The sequence below is a fragment of the Callithrix jacchus genome, chromosome 15 (assembly GCF_049354715.1).
Source record: "Callithrix jacchus isolate 240 chromosome 15, calJac240_pri, whole genome shotgun sequence".
Classification (NCBI taxonomy): Eukaryota; Metazoa; Chordata; class Mammalia; order Primates; family Cebidae; genus Callithrix; species Callithrix jacchus.
The window spans coordinates 11,346,792-11,364,898 of NC_133516.1; the positions used below are offsets into that span (position 1 = coordinate 11,346,792).

Genomic DNA, 18,107 nt, shown 5'->3' on the forward strand with positions numbered 1-18,107 from the left:
ATAGCTATCTTCTGCAATTGCTTTTTTCATTAACGGTATGTCTTGGGAGCTCTTTTTCTTGCTAGTACACAGGCCTACCTCATTTTGTATAACATTTGCAAAACATTCCGTAGTATGGAGGCATCACAGTTCATTTAATCATGTATCTCTTAATGTGCACTTAGGTTATAACGGCAGAAAACTGGATGTGGGCAAGGCTGAAGGATATGCAAGTTTAATAGCTTCTGGTTAATCAGCCCTGAAATGGTTTTACCAATATATATTTCCATCAACATACCAATTTCTAACCACCTTCATCAACACTCAATATTATCCACCTTTTAAATTACTGATAAGCTGGTAGATCATATAAGTTTAAAGCATTTGGCCAGGCGCAGTGGCTCACACCTGTAATCCCAGCACTTTGGGAGGCCGAGGCGGGTGAATCACAAGGTTAGGAGTTTGAGACCATCCTAGCCAACACAGTGAAACCCTGTCTCTACCAAAATACAAAAAATTAGCTGGGCATGGTGGCACATGCCTGTAGTTCCAGCTATTCAGCAGGCTGAGGCAGGGGAATCACTTGAATCTGGGATGTTGCAGTGAGCAGAGATGGCGCCACTGTACCCCAGCCTGGCGACAGAGCAAGACTCTACCTCAAAAAAAAAAAAGAAAGAAAGAAAGAAAATTAAAGCATTTAAACAAAGAAGTAACTTAAAGATTGTTGGCTGGGGACAGGGGATAGTTAAGAGTAGAGGCAGAGAGGGTACTTAGAAGGCTGCAGCATTTGGCCAAGCAAGAGGTGACAGTGGGGCCAGGCATGCTGGCTCATGCCTATAATCCCAAAACTTTGGGACAACATAGTGAGACATAATCTCTACAAAAAATAAAAAACCATTAGCCAGCCATGGTAGCAAGTGCCTGTAGTCGCACCTAATCAGGAGGCTGAGGTGGGAGGATCACTTGAGCCTGGAAGGTTGAGGCTACAGTGAGCCGTGATTGTGCCACTGTACTCCAGCCCAGGTGAAAGGGTGAGACCCTGTCAAGAAAGAAAGAAGGAAGGAAGGAAGGAGGGGAGCGAGGGAGGAATGGAGGGAGGGAAGGAAGGAAGGAAGGAAAGAAAGATAGGAGAGAGAGAAAGAGAGAGAGAAAGGAAGGGAGGGAGGGAGAAAGGAAGGGAGAGAGGGAGAAAGGAAGGGAGGGAGGGAGGAAGGAAGGAAGGAAGGAAAGAAGGAAGGTGATTATGACTTTGAGTTACAGGTGGGAGGGGGCAGAAAGAAGTGGATAGAAATGTTTGGGAAACGGAATTAATAGTACTTGGTCATTTACTAGATGAGAGGGAAAAGGATCTAGAGTGGGAAAGAAGAGAGAAAAATGTTCAAAGACTTCTAGATCTCTGCCATTATTGTTTTTCTTAGCAATAGTGTTGTCCTCTACGGGGTTAGGGAAGTCTGTAAGAAATGCAGGTTAGTACAGATGAAAGGTCATGAGTTCAATTTCAGTCACATTAGTTTGGTACCTGTGACAATATCAAAGTCGAGAAGTTGCAGCTGGGTGCAGTGGCTCACGCCTATATAATCCCAGCACTTTGGGAGGCCGAGGTGGGTGGATCACGAGGTCAAGAGATCGAGACCATCCTGGTGAAACCCCATCTCTACTAAAAATACAAAAATTAGCTGGGCATGGTGGTGCATGCCTGTAATCCCAGCTACTCAGGAGGCTGAGGCAGGAGAATTGCCTGAACCCTGGAGGCAGAGGTTGCTGTGAGCCGAGATCGTGCCACTGCACTCCAGCCTGGGTAACAAGAGCGAAACTCTGTCTCAAAAAAAAAAAAAGGTGGAGAAATTGAATGGGCAGTTGGATATAGATGTATCATGCTCAAAAGAAAGTCTGGGCTTGAAATAAAAATTTGTGAGTCTTTCTCAAAGCTATAGGAGTATGTGAAATGAGCTAGAACAAGAGTAAACACTGAGAAAAGAGGGTCAAGGACCAAGTCCCAAGGAACTTCAACAGAAGGGTCTGGTAGATGGGTAGGGTCCAGAGAAAGGGCACTGAGAGAAGACAAGAAGGCAAGAAATTGGGGAAGCCATAGACGAATTTATTTCTAAAAGAAAGGAGCAGTTGACTAGGGTGTTAAATCTTGCTGGGAGGTCAAGTCAGCCCAGGCCTGGAGACTCCACTGAATTTAGGGACATGGACATTATTAGTCTAGTAGAGAGTGGCTGAAGACACATCACTGAAAAACGAGGATTCTTTTTTGACATAGAAATGTCTCATTTTGCTTTACGTTTTATTAATATTGTTAAATGACAAATCATAATTGTATACATTCACGGGGTACCAATGTGATGTTTTGCCACATGCATACAACGTGTAATGATTGAATCAAGCTAATTAACCTAGCCATCATCTCACTTACCTGTTATTTTTCATGGTAATACATTTAAAATTTACTCTCTTATTTTGGGAAAATTCTTAAAAAGACAAAAAGAGAAGCGATCCAGAGCACTGGCCTTTGATGGGAAAAGATGGATGCAGAAGTAACGAAGTCAGCAGATTCTGTGGTAGGAAGCTCAATTTTATTTTCTCTGTGAAATCAAGATCATCTGCTGTGAATAGGTGGGTAGAGGAGAATTGGAGGTTGGAATGAAGCAAAACTGGTTTAAAATAGTCATTGCACAGAATGAGAAAAAAAGTGGCCAGCGAGCCACATGGGCCTGCTGTACAGTGATGAAAGCCCAGGTGAGGCTGCTCATCACGGATTTGGGCTAGTGATTGGAGTCTTGCTGCAGGCATAATGAAGGCCAACAGCTGAATTCATCCATGGTTACAGTTCTTTCTAGCGGATAAAAGCTAGCAATAGACTGGGCGTGGTGGCTTATGCTCCTAATCCCAGCACTTTGGAAGGCTGGTAGGTGGATCACTTGAGGCCAGGAGTTTGAGACCATTTTGACCAACATAGTGAAACCCCATGTCTACCAAAAATATAAATAATTAGCTGGGGGTGGTGGCATGTGTCTGTAATCCAGCTACTCAGGAGGCTGAGGCATGAGAATCACTTTAACCTGGGAGGCGGAGGTTGCAGTGAGCCACGAACACGCCACTGCACTCCAGCCTGGGCAAAAAAAAAAAAAAAAAAAAAAAGCTAGTAATAACTCAGTCATAATATTTACAAACTTCAGGGGAGTTGGGTCTTTTTAGTTACAACTTTACAGATGAAGCAAGGCTCCAAAACATGAAGTGACTTGGCTAAGATCACTTAGCCAGTTAAGTAGCAGTTGCTAAAAATAGAGCCTGGATGTTTCTCTTTGTATACTGGGACTCTGGACATGAGTTACTCCAAGTGTGGTCTCAGGATCAGTAACAATCTGTGAACTGTTTCAATCCTCAAGGAGACAAAGGCCTTGCCTGTAAATCAACTGTTCTACTAAGCACCCCGCTTTGTTCAACTGACACTGCATTTGGAAAATGTTCCAAGAGTTATCAGTGAGCAGTCTGAACTTACCCACTTCAACCCTGTTACCATTAGCAAATATGAACTGTCATCATAAAGACCTAAAATACTGACACAGTAAATGAATAAAGGTGACCACTTGTAAGACGTGGCTTCCAGTTTTTAACAACATACCATATCTACATGCATGGAATTCCTGTCAGCCTCACTATAAACCGCCACGGACTGTACACCCAGTTTTCTGGCTGTGCGCATCACCCTGCAGGCAATTTCTCCTCTGTTTGCAATGAGGACCTTTGTAATGTTTCTTCCTGTTTAAAACACCATGAAAATCACACAGAAATGTTATTGGAGAGCAAAAAATGAGAATGAGAATATGATATTAACTGGCTGATTGGGACTCGAGTTGGCAAGTTCAAGCTTTTTGGTAAAACATGCAAAACTGAGCCCAAAATGACCACCTTAATATTAGTGCACTTCTTGTCACTGAAATTAAAGATACTCATGAACATAAATTACTCAGCTTTTTCAACTTAAAATACAGTACTTAAAATAAAATTAAAAGAAGCTTTGTTTTGCCAAGGATCAAATTATAATAGTGTTAAAAAAATCATCATCGTTAATTGTAACTGATCTTTAGTTCATTTATTTATTTTTGAGACAGTGTTTTGCTCTTGTCACCCAGGTTGGAGTACAATGGTGCGATCTTGGCTCACTGCAACCTCTGCCTCTTGGGTTCAAGCAATTCTCCTGCTTCAGCTTCTTGAGGAGCTGAGATTACAGGCATCTGTCATCACACCCAGCTAATTCTTATATTTTTAGTAGAACGGGATTTCACCACATTGACCAGGCTGGTCTTGAACTCCAGATCTCAGGTGATCCGCCTGCTTCGGCCTCCCAAAGTGCTGGATTACAGGTGTGAGCCACTGTACCTGGCCAATAATAACTAATATTCAATAAGCACTTTCTGTGCCTCAGGTCCTGTACTAAAGACTCAACGTCGACTTAAATTTTCACAATAATCCTAATGACATAGATACTACCATTGTTACCTCAATTTCAAAGATGATGAAACTAATGCTCAAGCTATTATTATCCCAAAAATTACAGAGCTAAAGAAAGAATACGGGATTTGAACCCAGCTCTACGTCACTCCAGAATTCGAGCTCTCAGTCACTCTGTTCCTCTGCCTCTACCTCTGTGTACACAAGGGTGTGTGGTTCTCTTGCAACACTAGTGACTCTTACACCAGCCTACTGGCATTGCCACCATGACAAGCTACTGTGTATAGAAAATGTTTTTTTTTTTTTCTTGAGACAGAATCCTGTCACCCAGGCTGGGGCAATCTCCACCATCTGGGTTCAAGCGATTCTTCTGTCTCAGCCTCCCAAGTAGCTGGGATTACAGGCGTGTGCCACCACGCCCAGCTAATTTATAAAATGTACTTCTAACACATACATATATAAAATGTAATTCTAATATCACATATGAAATAAATGTTCTTTGACATTTCATAATAAAGTTATTTCTTCAATATAATCCATAGGCTCAACATAATAAAGTTATCTCTTCTTTAAAAAACAGTAAGGTTGCACATTATTCAGGTGTCTTTCCATGGGGCTCCATAGAGCCCAAGACTTGTCACAGGGGCTGCTGGATGACTATGTATGTGCATGGGCAGGGGAGAAGGGCAGGGTAGGTAGAGGGTTATACCCAATCAACTAGAAGTTATGCTTTATTACACTTTTATATGTTTTGTAGTTGGGAATTCCATCTTAAATTTTATTTGGAAAAAAGCGTTTTGCTACTTAAAATAGCTTTTTCAAAGCACTGATTTTGACCATCGTAGTTAGGATTTTCCAATCCAATACACTAAGAGGGTCAAAGAGACAGAACAACACAAATATAAAATCTTCTCCATTATTGCTCTCTGTATTTTATTTATTTATTTATTTATTTAATTTATTTATTTTTTTGAGACAGAGTTTCGCTCCTTACCCAGGCTGGAGTGCAATGGCACGATCTTGGCTCACTGCAACCTCCGCCTCCTGAGTTCAGGCAATTCTCCTGCCTCAGCCTCCTGAGTAGCTGGGATTACAGGCACGCGCCACCGTGCCCAGCTAATTTTTTGTATTTTTAGTAGAGACGGGGTTTTACCATGTTGACCAGGATGGTCTCGATCTCTTGACCTCGTGATCCACCCACCTCGGCCTCCCAAAGTGCTGGGATTACAGGCTTGAGCCACCGCGCCTGGCCTTTATTTTTATTTTTATTTTATATAGAGACAGGGTTTTATCATGTTGGCCAGGCTGGTCTTCAACTCCTAACCTCAGGTGATCCGCCTGCCTCGGCCTCCCAAAGTGCTGAGATTATAGGCATGAGCCACCATGCCTGGCCATTTTATTTATTTTTCAGTTTTTTTTTTGAGACAGAGTCTCACTCTGTCACCCAGGCTGGAGTGAGTGGCGTGATCTCAGCTCACTGCAACCTCCACCTCCTGGGTTCAAGAGATTCTTCTGCCACAGCCTCCCAAGTAGCCAGGATTACAGGCAACCACCACCATGTCCAGCTAATTTTTGTAGCTTTTAATAGAGACAGGGTTTCACCATGTTGGCCAGGCTGGTTGAGAACTCCTGACCTCAGTTGATCTGCCTGCCTCAGCCTCCCAAAGTGCTGGGATTACAGGCGAGAGCCACTGCACCAGGCTTTTTAGACTCAACATCAAGAGAGATTTGATATAAAAGAGGTGAAAACTATGACCTAACACTTTCTAAAAAATCATCATGAAAATCCAAAATTTATAACTAATTCTATTATGCACATAGTAAGGGATTAAGCAGTTCCCTTTCTTAGTTCACAATCTGAAGCAGAATCAGAACAACAAAGCCGCTCAGTACCTGTGGTTGTTGCGTACTTCATGGTTCTTTGCCTCCACACCCATGTCCTATAACATAAATGCAAATGGAATTACAATTAAACAGAATAACACAATTGTTCTTTCGAAAGAATTTAAGTTTCTTAAAACACAAAACCTTAAGCCAAATAACAGTGATTTAGTAAAGCTTTCCTGGTGGGTAGAAAACTAATCTAGAAATCAAGAGTTAGAGGTCTGGCTGTTTTCCCTTGTACTACCTCTCCTTGAACAAGTCACCCATCTGTTTGGCCTTGAGGCTGGCATGTGACCACAGAGTCAGAGATGATTAAACAACCAAGGTATATCAAGATCATCTAGTTCAGCTTTTTGAAACCTTTTTCGCTACAACTCACAATACAAATTACCCAGGACACACACAATTAAAACAGATGTTAAAAAAATGACTCATTCTGCCTTTTGGTACTTTCAGTTCTATCCTATTTTATTAAAATATACTGGTCAATCTACAGTTTGAAAAATGCCAATCAGGTTTAAACATGAGACATGTTTAAAAAGTAAGACCAAAGAAATAAACAGAAGTTCAACAGAGGCAGCAGAAAGAATGTTGGCTGTGGGATCAGAAGTGCCAAGTTTTCATCCATGTCCCTCCAACGGCCAGCTTGCCCAGGGTCAAGTCACTTTACATCAGTGTTCCTCAAACTGTTTTTTGTTTGTTTGTTTGTTTGTTTTCATTATTACCCTCCTAATAAAAAAAACTTTTAAAAGATTTTATTTCTTGTAGGAAGGGAGGGGTGAGGTTGAGCTTTGGAAGGCCGTGAACCATGACAATGTAGATTTTCTGGCCCTCCCAAGAATCCATTTCCACCCCTTTAGCAGTGGTATCAACCCAGTTAAGGAAGTAAGATTTGGTATCTGGGGCTTCAGTGTTCTCCAACCCGAGGTGAGACTGTAAGAGGTCATCTTAAAGGGACCTCTCAGGTTTGAAAGTACTATACAATTCTATTCCAAATCCTTGTATTAAAAGAAAATGGAGAAACGGGGAGAGGAAATGACTTGCAGTGTCTTGAGTCAGAAGGAGCAATAATTTTTTAAGTTTCATGATACCTGTTTACATAATAAGGTAACACTGAAGCATTAACGAAAAGCTGACAGGAACAGGCCAGATTCACTTTAGGAACAAAGAAGTATAATGTCTCTGAAGTGTCAGCTGAAGAGCCTATGTGGGCAGGGCATGGTGGCTCATGCCTATAATCCCAGCACTTTGGGAGGCTGAGGCAGACAGACGACCTGAGGTTAGGAGTTCGAGACCAGCCTGGCCAACATAGTGAAACCCCATCTCCACTAAAAATACAAAAATTAGCCGGGCGTGATGGTGGGCACCTACAATTCTAGCTACTCGGGAGGCTGAGGCAGGAGAATCGTTTGAACTCGGGAGACAGAGGTTGCAGTGCACCAAGATCATTCCATCGCACTCCAGCCTGGGCGACAGAGTAAGACTCCGTCTCAAAAAGACAAACAAAAAAAAGAGCATAGGCAGGGAAACCAACAAATCACAGAAGCAATTCCACCTATCCTTTTGTTTATACCTGGAAGACGTGGTTATAAAGGACTAACTAGCCGTTTTAGATTCACGAAGCATAAGATAAGAGCACAGCTGTGCATTTGAATCTATGTAACTAAATAGTAGGATATACATACTATGCATATGACTCCATAGTTGAGCAGGATTAGTATTTCACTGGCACCCAGATGCAGGAGACACCTATACATCTATATGCGTCACACACTCATCACCCTACAGTGTACAATCTGGTGCTGCCATCCATGAGGGGCTGCTGGGAAGACCCACAGGTTTGGCAGGAGAGTTCCATGAGCTGCTTCCTCAGGAGGCTGCCGCTCTCCCGTTCCTTTCCAATTCAGTCGACCTTGCCTTCTTGATCTTGAAGGAGGGGGATCACTGTCCTTGATCTTTATGAGGTATTTTCTGTCACTGTCTTCCCTTCACATTCTTTAGATAGGTTTCTGATAAGTTTCAAGGCCTATTCTGAGCAGATGTATCTATTAAATGGTTGCTTCTTGGTAAAGCTAGCTTAAGAGTCTGATAAGTTTCAAGGCTACTGTTGACGTAAAGCTTTCTTTTGCTATCTTCTAGTGAAGACAGAAGGGAAAGAGAAGGAAAGAGGGAGAATGAGAGACAGAGAGAGAGAGAGATTACACTTAACTATAATCTACCCCAACAATGTTATGATTGATCATTCCATTTTTCACAATTATCTGAGCTGAAACTTAAAAACAATGGCTTAAACAAGATTAAGAAGCTGCTTCCCAGATTCAAGGTAGCTCCATACCAGCTTATTGTCATATCTATAATTCTGCCACTAGAAATTATTTTCTCTGGGCTACTAGAGATTCACAACATAAAAATAATGTAAACTATCTGTACTGATTTTTTTTTTGATTCGGGATGTCACCCAGGATGGAGTACAGTGGTGTGTGTGGCCTGGAACCCCTGGGCTCAAGCCATCCTCACCCACCTCATCCTCCCAAGTAGCTGTAACTACAAGTGTGTGCCACTACGCCTGGCTAATTTTTTAATGTTTTGTAAAGATGAGGTCTTACTATGTTGCCCAGGCTGGTCCTGAACTCACACAATCCGCCCACCTTGGATCCCAAGTGCTGGGAAAGTGCTGAGAATACAGGCATGAATGAACTCTCCTGGCCCAGAGGTTTACTTCTATAAGCCATCAACAACTCTAACGCTCTCCAGGGTGACACATACTTGAGAATAGTTCTATAAACAATAGGTAAGCTTTGAAAGGGAAGAGAGAGAGAAAATGGGTCTACCGTACTATCCTGAAGAGCCCTGCACACCTAAGAAAAGAAAAACCAGGGGAACAAAGGAACATTAACATTACTTTCACCAACTTTCTCATGTTTCTCTGGGCAGTCCTACAATTAAGTCACTAAAAAGGCCATCTACAATAATTTCTGGAAAATAAAAACAAGCAAATGTTCATGTAAATGGTTGGTTTTGCATTTATATATTGATTTTATGTACCAGATTCTGCTTAAACCTCTTTCCATGCGTTAATTTTCACAACCCAAGGTACGAGCATCATCTCCTCCAAGGTGAGGAAATTAAAGAAGAAATATTAAGTAACTTACCCAAAGTCACACACCTAGTGAGTAGCTAAGACCTCAGCCTTGACTGCAGAATCTGTGCCCTTGAACACTAAACTGTCTTTCCAGAATGATGGAGGATGATGATAACCATTAAGCCAAAGAAGACAAAGAAGCAAGCTATCTACAAGCCTGAGGGTGTTTTCGCTGCCAGAGTTACTGCCACCAAAGGTTAGAGCTCAAAATTTGAAACAAGAGGTAGAGTCAGGTGAGCTAAACTGAGTCATCCGACAGCGCTGTTCGAACCTGGGTGCGAGAGTTTCTGACAAAACAGTTCCCCAGCTCTGTGGAAGGCACACGTTCTCCTCTCGACAACTTCATTCCTCTAACAACGAGCGGGAACTCCAGGCGTCCTTCTGAGAACAGGACACCTGATGGGGCGCAGCCGAACTGGAAATGACTCGCGGGCATCCTGGTCCAGTCCTTACTAGTCGTGTTCCGCTGAGCAAGTCGCTGATCCGCGGGGGCTTCCTTGGAACGGGATGGTAACAACGTTCCCACCTAAGGGGTGCTGCGAACGCCGAGGAAAACGGCTCCGAGCTGCCGCGGCGGCGAGGGACGACTGGAGGACGGCGGGCCCCTCCTCGGAGCGGAAAACCGGAACGGCGCGCTGAGGCGTGGATGCGGGGAGGCCGGGAGAGCGCGAAGGCCGCTGCGGGGGGTCCTCCTCCTGACGCCGTGACTGCCAGCAGGACCCCGCACGAGCGGCGGGATTTTTCTTCCGTCCTCCCCACCGCGACACCCCGTCCCGCCGCACCTCCCACCGCCCACCCAGGTGCAAGCGCCCCTCGCCTCCGCCCCCGGCATGGCGCCATGGCCCCTCTACCCACCTCGGCGGCAGGAGCAGGCTCGGGAGACGCTGCCACCGGTTCCTCTCCGCCGCCGCCGCCAGCAGTGCCGACACCGCGGAGACCGCCGCCATGTCCCTGGGGCCCAGCCGCTCCGCTACTCCCCGGCACTGCGGCTGCCGCGTCCCACGCTGCAAACCCGACCCTCCGCTCCGAAGCCTCGAGAGCCCCGCCGGCCACCGTCGGAGTCTCAGCCTCGCTTTGGGCCTATCCGAGCATGTGAGGGCGTCTCCACAAACACCAATCAAAGACCAGAGTTCGGCTTCCGCAGCGACGATTGGTCAGTCTGGCCGCGTGCCCGCGGGGGTGTGGCCTTAGTTTCTGCGCCACACGGGCCTGCGCCGACTCCGGGAAGGTGTTTCCCCTTCCTCCGCCTCCTGGTTCCCTGTCACTGTTTTTTCTTGCCTCCTGCGCGGTTCCTTCACTCTTGTCAGCTTCTGGGAGACGAGCCCTGGGGGAAAAAGCCAAATGCGGATGGAGAGCAGGATACACAATTCTCTAGTGCTCTCAGGGCAGAATAAATAAATAAGCGAAATTGAAAATCTTTAAACCACCTGAGCTTAAAGCAGGTGTTCCTACTGAGTCTTGGGAAAAAGAGGAAGTCAAAGAGCAACAGGAATATCTAGAGGATAAAGATACTGCAAACACTGCAGGTGGATGCTTCGTGAGGAAAGCTGGAGGAAGAAATTAGTGAAGATGAAGGAAGAAATAAATGAATTCCGAAAGCCAGTATCAAAGGACTAATATACCCACAGGGTCACAAAAATTCATAAAATAGTTATCAAATCAGAAATAAAGAGAGAAAAACGCACGTTTGACATGATTTAAAAAACATAAGCGGGGGAAAATCACAGACGGGAAACAAATTGTAGATTTGTAAGATGCTAATTTTGCTTAATTTCAAGTAAACTTAGAACTCTGGATGGAATGAATGATGTTTCAAGAAAATACAATTTGTCAAAATCGATCCTGGAAGAGACAAAATATAAGCAAACCATTACCATAGAAAAACCAGAGAAGTTGAACAAGAGCTGCCCTTGCTACCGCCCCCCACTTCCATCTTCACCTTCACCCCCAAAAGTTACGAAAGCCCACCTTGTCCTGCAAGAAAATTCCACACAAATGAGGAGTTGACTCAAACGCTATTAATTCTCTCCCAGGGCATAAAAAAGATGGACGTGTTCCAAATTCTTTTTAAAAAGTAAACATAATTTTGATACCAAAATCAACAAAGATATCATGCACACACACACACACGACAGACCAATTTCACTTATAAATATCAATGGAAAAATTCTAAATAAAATATTAATTGCACTGGGTGCTGTGGCTCATGTCTTGTGACCCCATCACTTTGCGAGGCTGAGGTGGGAGGACTGCTTAAGCCTAGGAGTTTGATACCAGCTTAGACAACATAATGAGACCCCCATCTGTACAAAACTTTTTTAAAAAATTGGGCATGATGATGCATGCCTGTAGTCCCAGCTACTTGGGAGACTCAGGCAGGAGGATCACTTGAATCCAGGAGTTTGAAGCTACAATGAGCTCTTATGCCATTGTACTCCAGCCTGGGTAACAGAGTGAGAAATTGTCTCTTAAAAAGAGCAAAAAAATTAAAGTATCTTGTAGCATATGAAAAGAATACCACACTGTAAGAGTATAGGGGAGGAATAGCATTAGGAGAAATACCTAATTTGATGATGCGGTGATGGTGGATGCAGCAAACCACTGTGGCATGTGTATACCTACACAACAAAGCTGCACATTCTGCATGTGTACCCCAGAACTGAAAGTACGATTTAAAAAAAGAGAGTGTTTTCATGCTTGCATTCCTGATAACAAAAAGTGTCACAAAAGACTGCCAAACCCCTGTTAAAATGGGAGCTTTGAATGAAGAGACCGCCCCTCAAACAGGCTTTGTGTGAGCAACCTGGCTGTTTATTCACCTGGGTGCAGGTAGGCTGAGGCCGAAAAGGGCATCAGCAAAAGGCAGTGGGATAGGAGTTGGTTTTATAGGTTGGGGCAAATCATTTGGGGAGGGGGCAGGGGTGTTACAGAGTAAGATCAGTTACGGTGGTGGGGGTAGGGGGCAAGGAGAATGCATTACCATAAGTTCAGTTACACTGGGGAGTGGGGTGAGGTGGAAGAGTAGTTAAGATGGCAGGGTGGGGTGGGGTGGGGGGGAGATATTCATGGAGCAAGAACAGTTTAGATGGCAGGGTGGGGTGAGGAGTATTCACATTATCATAAGAACATTTAAGATGGCATAGTGGGGTGAAAAGCTCAATGTGGGGGGAAGCTCCTCTGGGCGATCAGGGATAATGGCATAATGGCAATCGCAGGTGGGGGTGTGGGAGGTGGGGGATGGAGGGAGGTGGGGGGATGAGGGGAAGTGGGGGGTGGGAGGTGGGAGGGGTGAGAGGAGGTGGGGGGATGGGAGGTGGGAGGGGTGAGGGGAGGTGGGGGGTGGGGGAGGTGGGGGATGGGAGGTGGGAGGTGTAGTGGGGATGGGGTGTGATTGCTGAGGCAGGCGGGACTTCAGACTTTCTGGGTCCTGGTTTGTACATGCAGGCCTGACAACCACGACCTTGCACAAAGGCCATCATGACCTCACACAAAAAGTACTTCTGCAAGAACATGCATCTGGCAGCTGCCTATGCAACCCTGCACTGGCATCACCCATGTTATTCATCTTTGTAGCCAAGCATAATTATTTCAAAACAATTACGTAACACTCCTCGTCTTTTCCTTTAAAAAGCTTACTCCCATTGCAATGCCTTATTCCAAAATCAATCTTTTCCTTTTATAGAACCTCTCTTTGTTCCTTATTTAGGCTGATACTATACAAAAATACATAATTTTAAACTGTTTTGTTTTGATATAGCTTCAAACTTACAGAAAGGCTGCAAGAATAACACTCTTCACCTGGATTTCCCAAATGTTTCTTTTTTCTTTTTCTTTTTCTTTTTTTTTTGAGACAGAGTTTTACTCTGTTGCCCAGGCTGGAGTGCAATGGTCCAATTTCAGCTCACTGCAAACTCCATTTCCCGGGTTCAAGTGATTCTCATGCCTCAGCCTCCTGAGTAGCTGGATTACAGACACGAGCCACCATACCCTGCTAATTATTTGTATTTTTAGTAGGGAGCAGGTTTCACCATTTTGGCCAAGATGGTCTCGAACTCCTGGCCTTAAGAGATTCACCCACCTTAGCCTCCCAAAGTGCTGGGATTACAGGCATGAGCCCAAGTGTTTCTATTTTATCTCTTTTTTTTTTTTTTTCAGACAGAGTTTTGCTCTTGTTACCCAGACTGGAGTGCAATGGCACGATCTCAGCTCACCACGACCTCCACTTTCTGGGTTCAAGCAATTCTCCTGCCTCAGCCTCCCGAGTAGCTGGGACTACAGGCATGCGCCACCATGCCCAGCTAATTTTTACATTTTTAGTAGAGACAGGGTTTCACCATGTTGACCAAGGTGGTCTCGATCTCTTGACCTCGTGATCCACCCGCCTCGGCCTCCCAAAGTGCTGGGATTATAGGGGTGAACCACCGCGCCTGGCCTCTATTTTATCTCATTTGCTTTATCTTTCTCTCTCTCTCCCTCTCTTCATACAGATACAGATATATATGTATAAACACACACACTTACACGTGCATACACTCACATTTTCTTTCAGAACCACTTGAAAGCAAGCTGCAGACATCATGCCCCCTTTTTTTTTTTACCCCTAACTGGGTCACTGCATATTTCCTAAAACAAGGAGACTTTATCACTTGCACAAAGAATATTTTTGAAGATTGGAAAGTTAACACTGATAAATACTATTATTTATTTTACAGACCTACTTCAACTTTCAACAATTGTTCCGGAAGAAAACACTAGCACACATCGAATTCACTCTCATGTCACTTAATTTGGAATGATTCCTCTGTTTTTATTTCATTTTATTATTATTGTTATTATTTTGTTGTTGTTGTTGAAACGGAGCCTCACTCTGTCGCCCAGGCTGGAGTGCAGTGCTGCAATCTCTGCTTAGTGCAACCTCCACCTTCTGTGCTCATGTGATTCTCATGCCTCAGCGTCCCAAGTAGCTGGAATTATAAGCGCACACCACCACACCTGGCTAATTTTTCCGTAAATGCTTTTTGATTTGTTAACATTCCATATAGTTTTGTCTCTGAGAGGTGGAACTGTGTTTCATTCACCACTCCTTCTCAACATCACTTCTTAATAATGTTCTGCACTTTGCAAAGATCTACAAGAAACAGACATGACTTTAACAATAAGTCATGTTTAAATCCGATTGAAGAAAATACTGAAGGGGGGACGTGGAAGTGGAGGTGCAAAGATGGAAGCTGGTGTGCTGCTCTCTCTGTAACTCCACCCACTGATCCTGTTTCAGAACAGCCTGTAGCCCAGGCTGGAATGCAGTGGCATGATCATGGCTCACCGTAACCTTGAACTCCTGGGCTCAAGTGATCCTCCCCCATCAGCCTCCCGAAGTATTGGAATTATTGCCATGAGCCACTCCAACTGGACTATATTTTTCTTTCTTTTTAACTTTATACAATTTAATATTTGCAGTTTATTTGAACCACCTTCCAAAAAAGGTCCAACCTTTACAGTCAGTTGACAAATTTCTTGTGATTCTCTATCTCTCTTTTAATTCCCTAGACTCCTTTTTAAAAAGAATTTAAATTGTTCCGTAGTTTCCTAAAGTTCAGGTTTTGCTGCTGTCTCCTCTTGGTCTCTTTTAATATGGTCATCTGTCCTTTGCATTTCCTGTAAATTGGTGGTTAAACCAGCCAGCAGGAGCTGACCCAGCAGGTGACTGCAGATGCTTGAGGGCACCTGGCCGAGATCAGAACAGCCTGTGCTGGTTGATTTTAGGTGTCAGCCTGACTGGATTAAAGAACACCTAGATAACTGGTGAAGTATTATGCATTAGTCAGGGTTCTCTAGACGGACAGAACCAGTGGAATATATGTATATATATATATATATAAAGGGGAGTTTCTTAACTATGAACTCACACGATCACAAGGTCCCACAACAGGCCTCTTGCAGGCTGAGGAGCAAGGAGAGCCAGCTCGTTCCAAAACTGAAGAACTCAGAGTCTGACATTTGAGGGCAGGAAGCATCCAGCATGGGAGGAAGATGTAGGCTGGGAGGCGAGGCTGGTCTCTCTTTCCACATTTTCTGCCTGCTTATATTCTAGCTGTGCTGGCGGCTGATTAGATGGTGCTCACCCAGATGAAGGGTGGCTCTGCCTTCCCCAGCCCACGACTCAAATGTTAATCTCCTTTGGCAACACCCTCATAGACACAGCCAGGATCAATACTTTGCATCCTCCAATCCAGTCAAGTTGACACTCAGTATTAACCATCACACATTATTTTGGGGTGTGTCTATGAGGTTGTTTCCAGAGGAGAGTGGCGTGTGTGATTCGGACTAGGTGAGGAAGATCCACCCTCACGTGGTGGGCCCCATCCATTCCACTGGGAACCCAGAGGGAACAAAAGCAGAGGAAAAGCTCATTGGTCTCTGTCTCTCCTAGAGCTGGTGTACGCCCCTCTCCTGCCCTGGGACATCAGACCTCTCGTCCCCTGCACTCTCACCCTGGGTTCTTAGGCCTTTGGACTTGGACTGACCCATGCCATTAAGCATCCTGGGGTCTTCTCAGCTTGCAGACAGCCTGTCATGGAACTTGCCAGCCTCCATAATCACATGAGCCAATCTTCATAAATCCCTTCTCATTTACCTATATATAGCCTATTCCTTTTGTCTCTGGAGAACTCTGACTAATACATAGCCCCAGCAAACCCAGCCCATATTGCTCTTCTACAGAATCATGAGCTGAATAAATAGCTGTTATTTTAAGCCACTAAGTTTTGGGGTGATTTGTTACACAGCAAAAGATAACCGATACACAGGATGTACTCTTTGGTGGTATGCTTCTTTAACTCAACATATGTCTGCATTTTATTCATGCTGTGTGTGTTTTGTTACATGAAAATACCACAATTGGCCTGGCGTGTTGGCTCACGCCTGTAATCCCAGCAATTTGGTGGGTGATGGGGGCAGATCACTTGAGGTCAGGGGTTCAAAACCAACCTGGCCAACATGGTGAAACCCTGTCTCTACTAAACATACAAAAATTAGCCAGGCATGGTGGCACACACCTGTAATCCCAGCTACTCAGGAGGCTGGGGAAGGAGAATCACTTGAACCTGGGAGATGGAGGTTGCAGTGAGGCAAGATCACAGCACTGCACTCCAGCCTGGGTGAAAGAACAAGACTTTCTTTAATAAAAAAAAGAAAGAAAGGAAAAGAAAGAAAGTACCATGATTTGTTCTCCTGATGATACACATTTGAATTGCTTCCAGGTTTTGATGATTTTGAATAAAGCCACTATGAGTATTTTTCACCTCTTTCTGTGGACATATGTATTACTCATTGTGCATATATACCTAGTTGTTCAATTTCTAGTAAAGAGAACAGGGGCCAGCAAGCTACAGCTCATAGCCCAGCTACCTATTTTTTTTTTTTTTTTTTTTTTTGAGATGGAGTGTCCCTGTGTCGCCCAGGTGGAGTGCAGTGGTGCCATCTTGGCTCCCTGCAACCTCTGCCTCCCAGGTTCAAGCAACTCTCCTGCCTCAGCCTCCTGAGTAACTGGGATTACAGGTACCCACCACCACACCCAGTTAACTTTTGTATTGTTAGTAGAGACAGGGTTTCACCATGTTGGTCAGGCTGGTCTCCAATGCTTCCTGACCTCGTGATCCACCCTCCTTGGCCTCCCAAAGTGCTGGGATTACAGGTGTGAGCCACCGCACCTGGCCCAGCTACCTATATTTATAAATAAAGTTTTCTGAATATAGAATATAGACAAGGCTTTTTTTTTTTCTTTTTTACATGCTGTCTACAGCTGCTTTCATGCTACAATAGCTGAGTGGAATAGTTGCCATAGAAACCATCCGGCCCACAAAACCTAAAATATTTACTGTCTTTCCCTTTACAGAAAAGGGCTGCCAAACCTGGGGATAGTTACAGGTTTACGTTTATAAGAAACCACCAAAAAGTTTTTTCTAAAATGATGGTATCTTTTTTCTATCAGCAATGGATAGCAGTTCCTCATCAACACTGGGTATTGTTGGTCTTTTGAATTGTATCCATTTTGGAGGTTGTGGAATGATGTCTCATTGTGGTTTTAATCTGCAGTAGCTAGACTGGCCTTAGCAAGTGGGAAGCCATGCGTTTGGTTCCGTATATAGCCTCCGTCTCTGCCACCATGTTCACGTGCGCATCATGCAAACACTGTTGTCATCTGTGACAGGCTAGCTCACTCACTGGCTGAGGTCATCGGTTGGCTTGTTTAGGCCAAGTGTGGTGGCTCACACTGGCAACCTTGCACTTTGTAAGATGGGAAGATGACTCGAGCCCAGGATTTCCAGACCAGCCTGGGCAACATGGTGAGACCCCAAATTTTAAAAAATTAGCTGGGGTAGGGTGCGGTGGTTCACGCCTGTAATCCCAGCACTTTGGAAGGCCAAGGCGGGCAGATCACCTGAGGTCAGGAGCTCAAGACCAGCCTGGCCAACATGGTGAAACTCCATCTGTACTAAAAATACAAAAATTAGCTGGGTATGGTGGTGGGCACCTATAATCCCAGCTACTTGGGAGGAGGCTGAGGCAGGAGAATCCCTTGGACCCAGGAGGCGGAGGTTGCAGTGAGCCGAGATCGTGCCACTGCACTCCAGCCTGGGCGACA

The 18,107-nt window shown here is 44.5% G+C and overlaps 1 protein-coding gene across 4 annotated transcripts in view; it reads right to left on the bottom strand.

Moving 5' to 3' along the window:
• Positions 1-10,514, bottom strand: part of MCCC1 (methylcrotonyl-CoA carboxylase subunit 1) — an 82,738-nt gene extending 72,224 nt beyond the window's left edge. For 2 of the 4 annotated variants that reach the window (XM_035274606.3, XM_035274605.2), the window contains exons 1-3: positions 10,319-10,514; positions 6,331-6,377; positions 3,608-3,744 (exon numbers count right to left, since the gene is read on the bottom strand). In XM_035274606.3, coding sequence (XP_035130497.1) covers positions 3,608-3,744; positions 6,331-6,377; positions 10,319-10,410 — 276 coding nt within the window. In that variant the 5' untranslated portion in view covers positions 10,411-10,514. Of the gene's footprint in view, positions 1-3,607; positions 3,745-6,330; positions 6,378-9,473 lie in introns of all 4 variants that reach the window. The other 2 variants (XM_078350235.1, XM_078350236.1) reach the window with 2 other exon arrangements.
• Between the last annotated feature and the right edge of the window lie 7,593 nt (positions 10,515-18,107).